We start from the raw sequence: 16,562 nt of genomic DNA, 5'->3' as shown, positions 1-16,562 counted from the left end.
GCATTCGAGGGTTTTCAAAATTTCGTCAGTTTAGAGGGAATATTCCAGCATGCAACTTCCTGAAGGTTGCCTTCCATAGGGGAGTTTGGTAGTTTAATCGAACATGGCAAAGGTTCACCAGTAGGAATATAAAATGCAAATTTAGAGTGATACAGGTGATTTCATCCAGTGAGTTGCATCAAGGAGAATGTAAACTGATGACCTAATGTTGTAAGTTTGGATTTTGGCTTTCCAATTGATTTCACAGTTTCATCCCCAACTTGGATTGATCAAGTTTGCTAGGCTTGGTTCCCACGGCTAATTGGAGAGATCCTTGAAAAAACATTTATTTTGGTGGTTCATCATTTGCTTTCAGCCTTCGTCACTTGTGGGTTTCTTGGACAATTCCATTTGACACATTTCAATTGTGCCACAATGTGAAATTTTTGGTTTTATAGGCAGTACAATCATTTCTGTAAAAAGATATTTGAAAAATGTTTCCTTTAGGACCCAGCTTTTCAACCCTTGCTTAGCACTAACCCAAAGCTAAATTTTAATTGGGGTTTCGTTATTTCTTTTGTTCAAAAGCCTGTTTGGGATAACTTTATTGGAGCATCCAATCACAACATTGTTGGCAAAACAAATTATGCTGGATTTTCTTTGAAAGATTTTAGATCTGAATCAAATTTTTGCACTAATCCTGGGTTATCTTAACCTCAGCTTTGAACAACCCAGCCCAGGAGTTGACCCTATACCCTCTGGATAAGTTTCTTGTTTGCTCCACTACTTTGCAAAGAGCTGTAGCCATTTCTCTGAACTTTTTATGGCTACTGCTCTGTTATCACCTTGTGGGGTTACCATAGTCAGCATTTAAGGTATTTCACATTGTGCTTATGATGAATTTTTGTTGTCAGGAGCTTGACTATACATTTGTTGGTGTAAAGAAGGCAGATATTGATGGTTTGAAACTAGCCATTGAACCCATACTTATGGAACCAGAGCAGGAATTGAAAAAGGGGGTGAATGTCATGATAATTCAGCATCCAAAAGGAGAACCCAAGAAATTCTCTCAAGAAAAAATTTCAAAGGTGGAGAAACCGTATGTGTTCTACAAAGCCGATACAGAGAACGGTTCCTCTGGTTCACCAGTACTGACCTATGAGGGACTGGCACTCATTGCTGTTCATCACAAAGGAAATGAAAAACAAGGTTACAACAAAGGAACACTGATCAGTCAAATTCTGAAGCATCTGCAGGAAGGAAGTTGTATGTTTCTTTTTTGTTGTACTTTTTTGTTTACCAATATTGATATCATGGTAAAATGCTAGCTATCAGCAGCTGGAAAAATCATTACCAGGTGATAGAGGATTTCACCATCCCAAACTGTGCCAGTATATCAGGAAAACTGCAAACACATGAGCCCCAGATTCTATCAATTGAATGTTGAAAATTGTGTGACTCTAACAAAGCAATTTAGGGGCTGTTTTAAGTGAAAACTGGCATCTATACGTCACCAATATCCTTGAAAGAAAAATGAAAGCTTTTTTACCCTAACCTTTTCATCTCTCTTACTTACATACCAGCTTCTGGTTCCACTGAAGTTGAGCAAAAGGAGAAAAGTGGCCCAGCTGCCAAAAAACTTAAACTTGATCCTTTTGGAAAACCTGGAACTTCTGGGGTATCCAGCACTAGTAAGACAAGGAAGTTTAAGGGTAAGGACAAAAGGAAAATTACATTTTAAGTTGATTAATTATCCAGTAGCATGATTCTTTTAAGGATTGATCATGTAAAATTTCTTTGTAGACTTGAAGAACCTTCAATCTCTCTCCCAAAATAGTTTTTTTTGTGATGAATTGTTACTGACTTGCAATCAGTTATACCCCCCATTAGCTGTGACAACAAAAGTCAACTATGATCAGTTCCATTCAACATATCATACCTGATAACATGAGGAATGTGTGTGTGGATATCTATTAGTATAGTTATAAAATTGACTTGTCTCCGCGAACAGGGCTCATCTCAGGACCAATATGAAAAATGTGGTTCCAAACATTGTAAATAACCTTACTTGCAGAGGTTTGTCAATCAGAAATAAAGCAAAAAGGCCAATCAGGATTTAATTAGGAAAAATGTGACTTTCCTGGGCATTGGCACAGCCCTTAATCACTGATGTGACGATGAATTTTTAAAAAAAAAGGAAACAAGGATCAAGAAATTCATAAATCAGTTAAAACTAGCTAAAACTAAATCTTCAAGTTCTATGATCATGATTTAAATTCACCTGTGGGGACATTACTCTAGAGGAATCATTTGTGGTTTTTACCAAGCAGGGCTTTAGGTCACAACTGTTTTGGTTGCAATGGCAATTGACATATTTGGCCAACAGTTGTGTTGTGTTTGCTGGTTGTGTATGGCATGGCACTAGCCAGCTGTAACATTCTTTAAAAGAGAGATAAACAATTTTGCATAATACAATCCAACTGAAGTACGGTCTACAATCGCCACATAGTACTATTCTCTCAAAGACATAAGTGGTATGGTTAGCACTAGTTGGGGAAAACTAGGATCTGAAAGGAACACTAGAATCAAGACATTCATAAATCAGTTTAAATTGGCTGAACTAAGTTTTTCTGTTTCCTTTTTTTCCTTGAAAGTGTTATATATTGCAGTTATTGCATAGAAATAAAGGCAATTAACCACATGAGAAAATTAATTAAATGAAGAAGCACTTGTTTATATCACCACAATTCATGATTTAAAATACAAATTTGAGGAGCACTGGTAACTAAGATAACTTGTAGTTACAATGTCATTGGTCCTTTTCTGGTTGCTAACAACAAGAAAACAATATTCGTGTCACAAGCCTAACAAGCTTTTGGTCACAATGACATAATTAATCCACATGCATAACAAACAAGACCACACGAGAAAACAGCATTTGCCAGGTGACAAAGCTACTGGAATCGTTCAGTGAAAACGAGAGTTCAGTACCGTAGACAGCAGTGAAGCTGTAAGGAAAAATGTCTGCCCTCCAGATCAGAAGATACAATAGAAATCAGCTCCAGTAGGTTTCTGTTTAAGCCACATAAAATTTATTATTTTAAACTTTTTTGTTGATGAAGAACGTGCTGAAAACTGACGAAACTCGAACACAATTAGAACTGGTTTTGTAAACTTGGTTTTAATTTCAGGCAATTGTTATGCTAATTTCTTGGATTGCTTGGGTCAGGTTTTTGTCTATGACCCGTGTATAAGTTGAGGGTGATTTTTTGGGCTGATTTTTCGTTCATAATCACATCACATCAGAACCTTGAATGTGCAATAAATTTTTAGTTTCAGCATGGGAGCCTAGTTTGAATTTGTTTGCTCGAGCCTCATGTTCATGCCCAGGTAAAAATATAAGGTGGGATCCCGCCAATCCCACCTGGGATCCTAGGTGTGTCCAGGGTGGGATCCCGCCTTTTTCAGGTGGAATCCCACCCGGGATTATGGAACATCCTGCATGGGATCCCGCCAATTGAAGTTGGGATCCCGCCTTAAATTCCTAATAGCATCCCACCTGGAAAGCACATCCCACATGGGATTAAAGCTAGAATCCCACCAATCCCTCTTGAGATCCTGCCTCAAATTTCAGATAGTTTCCCACCTGGGAAATCATATCCCAGGCGGGATTGCATCTGGGGTCCTGCCAATCCCTAAAATTTCAGATGGCTTCCCACTTTAAGAAAAATCCTTAGAGACACCTCCAATGGGATCCCATTATCTGACCCAAGCTGTTGATCATAAATGATTCAAACAGTACATGAATACACAGACTATACATGTATGTGATAAAGATCTCATAATTTATTGGCAATGAACCAGCATGTTTGACGTTGTTTCATTGACAAATTTCTTAACTGAACATTTTTAAAGAATAACAGCACAACTCAGCATATTACTTTTTCTTCATTATTTATGCAGTCCATCTACAGTGTAATATGGCTCAACGTTGAAAAAATTGGCTATTGTATATCAAAGAATAGAAGAAAGACAAATCCTCAATAACTCCTGTAATAAAAAATTTGACAAAGAAGATTTAAATTCTGCTTTCTCTTTAGTCAAATTTTTCAAAGCAAAGCAAGGTTAGAGTGTTTCTTAATGTGACTAAAATAATCTTGAAACCTTACTGATAGATTTATTTCACTGTAAAGTGTAAGCTTAGGAAACTGCAGCATGCAACTGACCAATTCGATTCTCAGAATTATTCGAGTTTCAATTGCGCCGAGAGTTAGGTAAGCTTAATTTAAGCGTTATATCTATTCTTTGGTAAGATTTTGATCAAGTAACGAATATCTCAATTTGTACTCACCAAAAACTTTCAAAATCCTAGCATTATAAATGGCCACTCGATCGTTGTTTGAACCAGTCGATATGTCAACTGTTAATTGTCCCTTCTTTTAATTCCACGGCGCCAACGACTTCCTTTTCATTTACAACACTTACGCTGTTCTCGTGTTCCCATTGAACCACAATAAAACCCATCTTTAGAAGTGTTATATTAAGCAAAACAGTTGAGAGAAGAAACAACTTGAAGCAAGAGCGATTAACCGATGAAAAGTACATTCAAAGATGAGCGCCAAATGGAAATTTCTTTGTTTCCGAACACGGGCATGATCAAGTGCATCGTTTAGCAAAGAGAATCCGCTGGCATGACCGATTTCAGTCTCAAGAGAAGCGCGCAACATTATTCTGTCTCTTCTGACCGGTTCTCTTCTCTTGGATGGTGGTACCTTGGATCCATGTTTTGACGATGATATAAATAATGATGTGAATTCACTCTATGTAGAAATAATAGACAAGAATCGAACAAGGATGCACGATTTGTGGCCGAAAGTTGTCGAGGAAAGAAAGACTCGAAACCCACTTGAGTTATGTTCACGGCAAAGGTGAGAAACAACACAAGCCAATCACATTAGGAAGTATGAGAGATAACTGGATGATCCCAGTGTACCAGTACCCAAATCAACAAGGCTTGACCGTGACAAGCGTTCAGCAACACGTTCCAACACAGCAAGACATCTCGATTCCTCAGTCGGTCTTTCCACTGAACTAGCAATGGTGCCAACAGAGTCAATTGCGTCTCATATTTTCTCAAAGGGAACAGCAACCACCTCTGTCTTGTCCACATGCCAAATATTTGTGGAGTGTGTGGATGATCCATAAGTATTGGAACTCTTACAAAAATGTTTTGTAAGAATAAAAACAGCAAAACAATATTTTCGTAGGTGGGATAAAGAATCCAATGAAGAATATATGAATTCCAACTAGGATCCCGGGTAGAATGCATAAGTCCCACCTAAATTCCCGGGTGGGATGCAGGAATCTTGTATTAAATGCGGGATCCCAGATGGGATCAAATTTTCATCCTAGGTGGGAAAGGTGGGATCCCACCATTCTCACCTGGGATCCTGGGTGGGATCCCGCCTATATCCCGCCTGACATTTCACTTGGGATGGTAAAATGCTAGCTATCAGTAGTTGGAAAAATCATTACCAGATGGTAGAGGATTTCACCATCCCAGACTGTGCCAGTATATCAGGAAAACTGCAAACACATGAGCCCCAGATTCTATCAATGGAATGTTGAAAATTGTGTGACTCTAACAAAGCAATTTAGGGGCTGTATGCTTTTGTCATGACTTAATGGCGACTGAGAAATTATCTGAAATTGTTTTACTTGGTTCTCCGTCTTAAGTCCGCTAATGATTGCTCTATTTATGCTTCTCATTAACAATTAATTTATCTTTGTAGTCAAACAAGGCACACCCAGTGACTATGAACTGGAATGTCTTGCCTCAGAGCTTGGTGATGTTTGGAAAAAGCTTGGGCGCCGCTTGAAAATCCAAGATCCAAAGCTTGATGATCTGAACAAATTAAACGAGGATCTCTCTGAAAAGGGATATAAAATGCTCAGGCATTGGATGGAGGTTAACGGTTCAGTCGCAACCTACCAGATTTTGGGTGATGCCTTACAGCATAAGCTTGTGAATCAGCGAGAATTGGCGGAGAAATTTTGCTACAAGAAACAATAACTGAAAAATGTGCCCCTAAAGTTTCTACACGATTGCAAATTTTTTTAATGTAATAATTTTTGTCTTAATTTAATCTTGATTTTGTGAGTATATGATTTTGAAGGAAAATTTTTCAGCAGAAGATTGTCCCAGAGTAAAGTAACTTCTAACTTCCAGAAGTGATCAGCTGACTTGTGAAATAAGTGTATCGTTACTTCAATATAACTTTTAGATTCTCGTGGAACTACAAAATTATTTGTGTAAGGGCTGTGTTCGATAAAGTTGTACTATTTTTTTTGTGGCAAATTTTTTTTCAACACCCTGATAGCTTGGTTTACACGTCCACTAAAACAGGAATGGTTTTTGCGACTGCTATAGAGAGATATTATCTAGCAATAGTATTTTTTAAAAAGTGAACGTTACAAAAGGTTTCACTCTAAAATAGTTTATGAATAGTTATACAGATCTATGTTTTAAAATGTTTCTAGGAAATTATTAATGTTAGATCGTCATCATTTCGTAATAACATTGTAACTGCTGTTTTTTACAAAACATCATCTTTTTATTATTACACAAAATATCACTTTAGCATACTTACAGATAGTATTTGTAATCTTAACTTTGTTCACTTCATTTTAAAACACAGTGGTTTCACAGAACCCACGTTTGAGCGTCCTTTTAAGTGTCTGTGACTGTACAGTAGAATCTCTCCGTCTTTCTCTTCAACCTGATTTCAATATTTCGGTCTAAGCGGTAATCCGTGGAAGGAATATTTTGCACTGGTACGTTCATGGGGAAATGCGTGCAGCCTTCTTTGATGATTGTGTGAGCGCATTCGGAGTAGAAGGGGCGTCGGGAGGTTTTGTCTTCGTGTGTTTTCGAAACCTTTCAAGTCAAACCTGTAGGCCCCTAGATAGTCTGCGTAGCTAGAGGGTTTGTTTTCTCTTTGTTTTTGTTTTTCAAGGTTGGATAAAAATTACGGCTGCGAATCCGCGGTCTGGAGGATCGAGGAACAACGTATTTTTATTTCCCAGGCCCCTCGCGGCCTATAGGTCACTCTTCCCTATGAAAACGACATTGTCAGATTGAAAGAAGAAAGACCATTTTGATTAAGAAACTGTCGTAAAGAAATAAGTGTAGTTACATGATTTAGGGTTATAGTGCCTTTTACAATTATCGCCGATCTCATTTTAAATAAGCTCTTTAAGTAAGCGGTTCCGCAAGTGCAAACAGGAAAGAAGGAATGTGTTCGAATTCCGTCGAAGCCGTTATTCTTTTCAGGCTTTTTTCAGCAATTGCTTTAACAGCAGCACATCTGCGAGGATCACTGCTGAACTTTATTTTCACCCGCAGGTCAAATGAACTTATTTCAATGAGAATTGTGAAATATTTTGGCGTAGTACATGCAGGAGCTCTTGGTACATGTTAAAAAGCAGAGACTGTTTCAAAGACATGAAAAAGAAAAAACCCACCGTTATCCCTTAAGATGCTGCAATCACCTTTCTGAGGACTTGAAAATTAAAATTTTCTGGGGGGGGCATGCCCCACTGTCCTCCTAGGGTGGTCTACCTTCGGCGAACATCTATCCGAACCCTCACTGAATCCTGGACTTTCCCCAAACGCACAAATTGTCTGTAGTTTTCTCAGGTTAAATTTATGTAATTCATGGGAATGATTATCAGGGTACTTTGATAACATTTTAATTCTCAGTTTCGATCAGGTACCACTTTGGAGAGGGTTCATTCATATCTAAGGCATATGTTCTAAAAATTTACCGCCGCTTTTTTGTTATTATTATTTTTTTTTAATTGATGGCGCTGTGTCTCATGGGATCGACATGCTAAGAATAATAAGCGATTGTTCCGCAGCCTTAGCGACGCCAAAGATTAAGTATTTTCGTGGAGCTGGATTTGCCATCCAATACGCAAACTTTTTACTTCTGAGTGAGGTGAGTAGTTTACTAGCCTTGTAACGTATCCACGATAGTCATGCCTTTTAATTGCTGCCTTCACTCTGTTCATTGCGCTAGTCAATGGAATGAACAAGTGTGAATTAATCCAGTCACGCTTCGACGAATTGTTCGACAACAATTAAGATAACAAAAAGCAACAATTCGGTTTGAAAAGTTTTTATCGGCAAGAGAAAGGCTAAAAGTAATTCAGTTCAACCTTTTATGTTGAAATCTGTCGCCCAATTCTCTTTATGCGGCACGATAACCCCTTAGTGCTGGGAATTTCACCTCCGCCTTTGGAAATTGTTTCTTAGATACACAACTGAGGGTGAAATTTGATTTACACTCTAGTAACAGGTTAGGCTCCTTGTGTCTGACGCTTAAATGCTTCTAATAGCGGTATTTAAGGCACAAAGACATCGATCTGAAGTCAAGACTCGGCAGACGCCGAGGCCACTAGCTTGGATTGCGAGACCGAGAACAAACTATTTACCCCAAACAACAACTAACAATTAGACCGTCGCTAGACTCAGATAATGGCTAAGTACTGTTAAAGACAAGAAAATATTGCGTTATAGTTGAGATGATGTACTCTTTTTCACGTTCGTGTCAACGATGTGTCAGCATGTACACTGCAATTTTTTCATTTTTTAAACCACAGCGATCATACATCAAAATTTCCTCGTTTACATCTTAAATCTAATAAGTTTCTCCCTTTCGAACGAGGACCCCTACTGTAAGTAAAAATCCCAGATCAAAAGGAAAAGTGACAATTTGGGGCTCACCACAAAGGCTAACGAGTTCAGATTCCAAAATGGCGGGCTTACGGTTTTCCAAAGGTTCCTTTAGCCACCCTCCAAAGGGAGCCACAACCCATCAGCTCTTAAGTTTCTTAATTAGCATGAGTGCTCTTGTGGGAGTCACATAGAGACCTATGACTGATCTACCACTGCAGTGGAATCATACAAGATTGTGGGTATCTAACAGACAGAGACAAATTCTTGATTTCTTCACTTTCCTTGTAACAACTGCTTGATTTGACAAAGGATAATGGGGTAGGAAGGGGCAGTGAGTGCTTTTATGTAAAATCATATTCATTTGGAAGCTGCAATGTAAAAATTTTTTTTTTCCAAAATCACTTACACAGACTAACGAGAGGCACCCTTGTAACATAAGCCCTGACCATAGGGTAGCCTGTGATGCTCACTAAAATCTAATCTGAATTGATATTTGTGTTTGACAGAGTAAGTGGTGTTCAAATATGGCCAGTGAAGCTGAAAGAGATGCAGGTAATGGTGCCAGACCAAGCCCTAGTGGTTCTGTCATGAGAGTAGAGACAGCTGGAGGGAATAAGATAGAGATTAATGATGTTTGGACAACTAGAATATTGGTGACCGCCGTCTCTGGGGCTGGAGTTTATGTCGTAAAAAGTTTAGTAACTTTTTTCCGTGAGAATCCAAAATTGGTTACAGATGTAGTAAAATGGGCTTTTAAAGGTTGGGGTGAAGCTACAGTCAAGCCTGGGTCAATTATTGTTGACTTGGATTTTGGATCACAGGAGAAATTTTTAAAGTTTAAAGAAGACTTGAAGGATGGAAAAGTTAAAGATGCATTAGAGAGAGGGTTAGGAGAAATTGGCTACAATGCCAAACTGGAATTAAAACTCATAAAGGAAACTCCCAATGTGGCTGCAGTCGAAATGAGGTAAATGAGTTACTTTTATTTGATAGCTGACATGTATTGGTCTGTTAGTCAGGTGATTGGTTAGGCCTTCCCTTAGTTTATACCTTAGCAGGCAATCATTTTAGCAGGCAGTCATATTAACTTCTTTATTCATACCAGTTTAACCTTTTACCTTAATTTAATACACCCTAAAATCAATGTGCATATTCTCCATACATTTCCCAAAGTGGAGACAAGGAGAATTTGTTTAACAATCGAGAGCTTCTTTAGTTGTTGATCATTTCCCTTGTTCTCCTAACCTTAATGTGTGGTTTAGAGGTGATATTGTAAGAAGAAGTTAAATGCTAGATTAAATCACTCTTGAGGACCCCATGATTAATATTTTGTTCTGTTGACGACACTGTGAGGATTGTTTTATTTGCATTGATGTCTTTACCTTGCAGTTCAAATTCATTACAGTTCTCTATCAATTCTTTTAGATATGCTCAAGACCTTTTGGAAGAAAATTTTGCTATTACATAGTGACCAGCTTAAGCTCCCACTGTTGGCTAAGAACACATTTTTGTTTCAAGCTCTCAATGAAAATCTAAGAAGTTATGTGACTAGCCACTAATCTCTTGCAAAAATACAAATTTCTCAGGATCAAAATGGAAGTTTAATTGTTCAATTTATGTGGATTTTTTTGTTTAAAATGCCATATTCTCATGCGAGATTCAGTATACTTTAAGAGGTCTTGTTAGCTGTGTTGTTTTATTTTATTTGTTAGTGTTGACATTTATCCATCATCACAATGCATTGACCTCCAGTGTTAGCAAAAAGAAAAAAATACTTACTTAATAGGTAAGAGCTATATTTTTTGAGTACATGGTTTTCATACAGTACAATGAAATTTTGCATTTTCAGCAAAGAAACTGTGATACGAGAGACCAAGAAAGTTTCATTTGCATATTCCAATCCTAGAGTTGTGTCCCATGGAGAAAGGAAAGAAGAAAAAGAGAGTGATCAGAAAGCCGGTGAGACATATGCTCTGTGAATGTTTATAGACCTTTATATAATACAATATCTCAAAAACATACACTACTGCATGATCTAATAGCCTCCAAATTCAGAGAAAGTACAAACTAAGTTGCTAGTCCGTATATAACCATGGATTTTTGTTTTGTAAAGGTGAACACATAACTTGGAATTGTTTAGAATACAGTCATGTACCTACAAATTGGTCTCTCATTCCCACCTTTTGCCTCTCAAACTTAACAAATTTTAACCTTGCATGGACATTTAATTACCAAACCAAGTATTGCAAGAGGCTGTGTTAATGTCACTGCAAGAGTCGCTTATATTTAAAAATAAAATTTGTAAAAGCAATTCTGACTATGAAAGGTTCTTCTTTTGACAGAAGTCAAAGAGAATCCAGAAGGGACAGACAACCCCGCTAAAGAAGACATTCAGTCACCCTCTCAAAAGCGTAAAGAAGGTACCAGAGACTTTTCATTTGCCAATTTTTGTTTCCTGGAAACAGAGAAAAGGTTTAAGTCAATGTAATTATGAAATAAGTTGTCAAAAGAGAATCATTCTTGAACAGTATAGTGCTTAAAGGCCTTCTTAATTTTAATAGCTCTGTTAATATTTGAACATATCGGTATTTATCTCAGAATCAACTGGATATAGTTATAGTAAGGTTGTATGAACCTGAAACTGGCATGTCTCTTTTAATTGTAATAGTTTGTGTGAAGAACTATAAGATGTTAGCAATTATATAAATAATAAGTTTGGACTATAGAGTAATAAAAAAAATCAACATTTTAACAAATCATTATATTGATGGTAATCATGCTAATGGAGAGTACAAATAACTTAGGCCACCACTTAAGTGTGTTAGAGAAAATACATTGCCACTGACTAGAAGAGCCTGCTGTTTTTAGCTAACAGCAGTTATTGGGTAAATTTTATTTCAATAGATCAAAATGAACCACTAATTGTCTAAGCTTGCAATACCAAGATCCATATTTAAGCCTGAAGAACAGGTGTAAATTCTTTTTCCTTTTTCAGTAGAATTTAGGCAAGCATGAGGCAGGCATGAAGTCAAGGGGAGGAGTTATTATTTGCACTCCTACCCTGTGCATGACTTATCTTCATTTGCCTGAAAAATGCAACAAATTATTCCTGTTCTGCAGGCAAGATCTCTTAGACCTAAGTTCTTCAGACAAACCAGTTAGCAGGAGGAAATGCAAGCACAAAAAATATTACATTTTTACCCTAACCTTTTCATCTCTCTTACTTACATACCTGTACTAGCTTCTGGTTCCAATGAGGCTAAGCAAGAGGAAGAAAATGTTTCAGCTGCAAAAAAACTTAAACTTGACACTACTGGACAACCTGGAACTTCTGGGGTATCCAGCACTAGTAAGACAAGGAAAATTAAGGGTAAGGACAAAAGGAAAATTACATTTTCAGTCGACAAAATTTCTCTACAGACTTGAAGAAACTTCAATCTCTCTCCCAAAATAGTATTTTTTGTGATAAATTGTTACTGACTTACCATCAGTTATACCCCAACTAGCTGTCACAATGTAACTCAACTCTGATCAGTTTTACTCAACATATTATACCTGATAATATGGGTAACGTGAATATGAAAGAGACCTTTGCAGTAATGAACACTGCTTGAGAAGTAGTGAAAATATGGCCTGAAAAAAATTCAGGCCTGTATGGGATTTAAACCCATGACCTCTGCGATACCATTGCAGTGCTCTACCAACTGAGCTAACAAGCCAACTGGGTGCTGGTCATTATGTTGGTGTAATGTGGGTAATGTGTGTGTGGATATGTATTTGTACACTTTTCTTCTTGCACAGTCTTCCCCAACAGGGCTCATCTCAGGATAGATACAAACAATCTGGTCCCAAACATTGTAAATAAACATAGGGTGTAGAAACCCCAACTGGAGGCAGGTGGCAGTGAGCTATATACAAAGAACAGCCAAGGAGTTGAACTCAGGGAACCATTAAGAACAATCTAGTGAGTGGCAGGGTGAAGGGCTTGTTCTCAGGACCACCAGACTACAAATGCGGTATCCTAACCACTTGGCCACCCTTGCCTCCAAAAAATCTGATAGAAAATCTCTGGCATGACAGAAAAAAGCCTTTGCTCTCTCATCACCCCCCTCGCCCCAAAACTTACAGTGAATGATTTTAAAATTGTTACCGAGTCACAGTTAGTAACAAGTAAGCTGGTAATCTTAAAATAATTATCTCTCCATTTGTTTTTATATTCAAGAGGAAGTAGTAACTGATGATGACATTGAAACACTTGGCAAAGCTATTGGTGGCAAGTGGGCTCAACTGGCACGTCGACTACTAATTGAGAGGGAGGACATAGAAGGAATTGATGACAGATTTAAGACTTTGGCAGACAAGGGATTTCATATACTGGAACTGTGGAAATCAAGAAATGGGGAAGATGCAGACTATAAGACTTTGTATAAAGCATTGGACCACAATTTGGTACAGCGGAGAGACTTAGCACAAAAGTATTGTTTTCAATGATAATATCTCTTTGATATTACTCATACCAAAGCCTGGCAGTTAGTTCAAAAACAGACGGCCACTAGGTGGAAAGTAGAGATAATTTTGCTAGTTACCAGTAAATTCCAGTTGACTATTAATTTTAAGAATCAAGAGATTAATTTAACCTTGATTTACAGCCTTTAAACCATAGCCTTTTTACACCATTTTTGGTGTTAATACTGGTAATTGAACTAAAAGGAGTGCAATTTTGGCTGCAGTCATATGTGTGATTTCAAAATCAAATGAGCATGAGTTCAATTTGAAATCACAAGTATGATTTCAGACCAAAATTGCACGACATGAGGTTCAATTACCACTTCATTACATCCATTTTAAAATCACCCAAATACAGGACTTGGTCAGTTCTTATTGATGCAGTACTGAGCTGGTTTGAATTTAAATTCATCCATTTTTGGAAACAAATGTTGCAAATTTGCCACATGATACTCTTTGTCTTTCATTTTCCTGCAATTTGATTGGTCACTTTAAACAAGCCTTGAAATCTGATTGGTTGTTTTGTTTTTTGGTGTGACCTGCTCACTGGCTGGGAAAGAGATGTAATTTAAAGCAAAAAAAAGGTGCGATTTGTGAATAAATTGCACCAATTAGAGCCAATCAGATTACAGGGACAGCCAGTGATTTCAAAATGGTTGTAATAAAGCTGAATATTGCATATGCATTTGAATGGATCTATCGGAGGACAGACTCGTATATAAAGTAAGAGTATTTCAGATAAACTAAGCAGTCTAAGTTTTTTTTAATGTAGACCACTATTTATAGTTTTTAAAAATAAAAACAGAACTGTATGTTTGGAGCATTTTGGTTAGTGATTAAAGTAGGGTTTTTAGATCTGCGTTTTTCATGATTGAGGGACACAACATATGCAGTCGATCGTCATTGGTAATCTCAGCCCTAATTTGTTCCAGTACAAATCGAGCATAACAATAATGTTATTTGCCATTGTAGTATCATAGTTAACAAGTCTTTGCTTAGCAGCTGTCTTGTATGAAATATAATGGAATATTTACCCGGTTATGAAATACATGGAGTGTATTCACTTTGAACATTCAAGGTGTGGTGTTCCAAAACGTGTTTATGTATCTTACTTACCTTATGATAAACGAACGCAAAATTGACCGTACCACGCCTGATCGAGACCAAATTAACCTTGGACCCAAGCCTCTGCCTCTTCTGCGGCCGTTTTCAGTCATGACATCAAGTCAAAAACTGCTTGTGCAAACACAGGCATCCCAAGTTCACGTTTCGACTAAAAGCAAACTATTTATTTATTAAAGCGTCACGCGCTGTGTGACGATATATTAACTGGCTGATGAAATGATACGTTCCTCTCGCTCGCATTCGTCCGTGGCGGCAGTACAAAACACTCCTCGCCACAGCCGTGACTACAGAAAGTTTTGGGACAAACAAAAAAAAACTTCCAATGGGGCCTGCCCTCCATTATGTCACGCAAACTCTGTTTTGAAGTACTTTGGTGTTATCAACTGAGTTGATGGCGTAAATTGGTCACCGTGAAAATTTTCGAAGCTGACGTTTCGAGCGTTAGCCCTTCCTCAGAGCGAAATGTTCTTCCGTCATTCGCTTTGACGAAGGGTTAACGCTCTAAACGTCAGCTTTGAAAATCTTAACGGTGACCAATTTACGTTATCTCTCAGTTGATAATACCAAATTACCTTTCTATACTCTCCCACCAACGCAGCACGACAGTTTCTTCAGAAACTTCCCCCTTCATTCATTATACTTTATTTTACCTTGTCACGCAAAATTTCTAATAACAATTAACATATTATATTTTTGATTTATTTATTTTTCAAAACTTTTTTGTTCGATCCTTGGTCCGTTCCGATCCTGGTTTGGTCGACGCCGCTCACTTAGAGAGGATTACGCCATTTAAGATCTTTAGATAATAGTTAACTGACAACTGACAAATGGCCCCAAGTCTAACAGACAACTGACAAATGGCCCAAAATTTAACTGACATATAGATAAAATTTTAACTGACAAGTGACATTTCCGCCCCTGCCCCCCCTCCATCCAGACCCTCATAGTTTCATCAATGGGCTTTTATCTCAAAATTCATCCATCCCTATGACAATGCATACCCACGAACTGTCACCCACCCTGAGCTCAAGTAATGTGAACCTACAGCGATTTGGGTACGGCGGAATTCGTACAACATCTAACCCAAGGACTCTTAATTGGCGGCCTTTAACTCCGTCCCTTTTGGCACAAACCTCGAACCATTCACATCTCCATTCCTTTGTACACGAACCTCGAATAAGGTAAATGAGTGTGACTAGCCAGCACTGTCCGGTATGGGGAGCCATTTGCGTTCCCCATACCGGACATGTCCGTATGGGTGTTGAATTTTGCGATGTCGAGGCATTTACAGTAAAATAACAGCATTTTACTATCAGTAGATTTGTTCGGATGGGATCACCCACTGACCTACCTTGGAAACAACTTATATGAAGAATGCCAAGTAATCTCATGAGATTCAAAGGAACAAATTCTAAAGCGTGATTGGTAAAGGTTTTTGTTCAAAACTAGGTCAAAAATGTTGAGTTAAGAAGGCGTCGAGCTTCCATTCCCATACAAATGCCATGGCAGATCGTCCAACTGTGCGAAATAACTGGATATTAACAACCATTTTGCTGAAGATTATATGGTGGATAAAGCAGCAGAACTAAGAACGACCCAGATATCCTTAAATTCGCCCAGAAAACTCCCAAGGTGCAATCGACCAACCATAGAAGTATGGCAATTTTGTTTTTATACAAAACCAGGAGTCCATTAATAATGGTAATGGGCTCCTGACAATAAGAATAAAATTTTTAAGTGAAGGATGCGACCTTTTTTCCCCCAGTCTTGAAACATAGCGCAATATTAAAAATGTTTGTATATCTTTGGAGGCTCATCGTGTAGGCCTGGGCTACCATTGATTTAACAGAATGACACTTGGTCACTTTATTGTTTATTACACCCATTTTGAAATCCCTGGTTGTCCTTGTAATCTGATTAGCTCTAATTGGTGCGATTTATTCACGAATCGCACCATTTTTTTGCTTTAAATTGCATCTTTTTCCATGCTAATGAGGAGGCTTCGCTAAAAACAAAACAACCAATCAGATTTCAAGGCTTGTTTAAAGTAACCAATCAAATTGCAGGAAAATGATAGACAAAGAGTATCGTGAGGCAAATTTTGCTACTTATGTTTCCAAAACTCTTATTTTTTTTCCCCCCCAAAAATGGATGAATTTAATTTCAAACGGGCTCAGTACTGCATAAATAAAATATAAGAACTGACCAAGTC

The 16,562-nt window shown here is 37.8% G+C and overlaps 1 protein-coding gene across 1 annotated transcript; it reads left to right on the top strand.

Annotated features, from left to right (window-relative positions):
- The first annotated feature begins 7,062 nt into the window (after positions 1–7,062).
- Positions 7,063–14,295, top strand: LOC113668552 (uncharacterized). The gene is made up of 6 exons (XM_089195671.1): positions 7,063–7,979; positions 9,226–9,686; positions 10,569–10,678; positions 11,062–11,139; positions 11,961–12,089; positions 12,942–14,295. The coding sequence occupies exons 1-6, from the start codon at positions 7,869–7,871 to the stop codon at positions 13,208–13,210; spliced, it is 1,158 nt and encodes a 385-aa protein (XP_089051797.1). The 5' UTR covers positions 7,063–7,868; the 3' UTR covers positions 13,211–14,295.
- Positions 14,296–16,562: the final 2,267 nt, after the last annotated feature.

Source organism: Pocillopora damicornis, chromosome 2 (genome assembly GCF_964200805.1).
Source record: "Pocillopora damicornis chromosome 2, jaPocDami1.2, whole genome shotgun sequence".
In the NCBI taxonomy this organism is placed as follows: domain Eukaryota; kingdom Metazoa; phylum Cnidaria; class Anthozoa; order Scleractinia; family Pocilloporidae; genus Pocillopora; species Pocillopora damicornis.
Note: the sequence above shows the minus strand (reverse complement) of the source record. Positions and strands in the feature narration are given on the sequence as shown.

Excerpts from the sequence above, each read along its gene's own strand:
- LOC113668552 (XM_089195671.1), top strand. The coding sequence starts at position 7,869 with ATGCTAAGAATAATAAGCGATTGTTCCGCAGCCTTAGCGACGCCAAAG. Across the intron at positions 11,140-11,960 it reads CTCTCAAAAGCGTAAAGAAG|CTTCTGGTTCCAATGAGGCT; the intron begins GTACCAGAGACT and ends TACCTGTACTAG. Across the intron at positions 12,090-12,941 it reads TAAGACAAGGAAAATTAAGG|AGGAAGTAGTAACTGATGAT; the intron begins GTAAGGACAAAA and ends TTTATATTCAAG.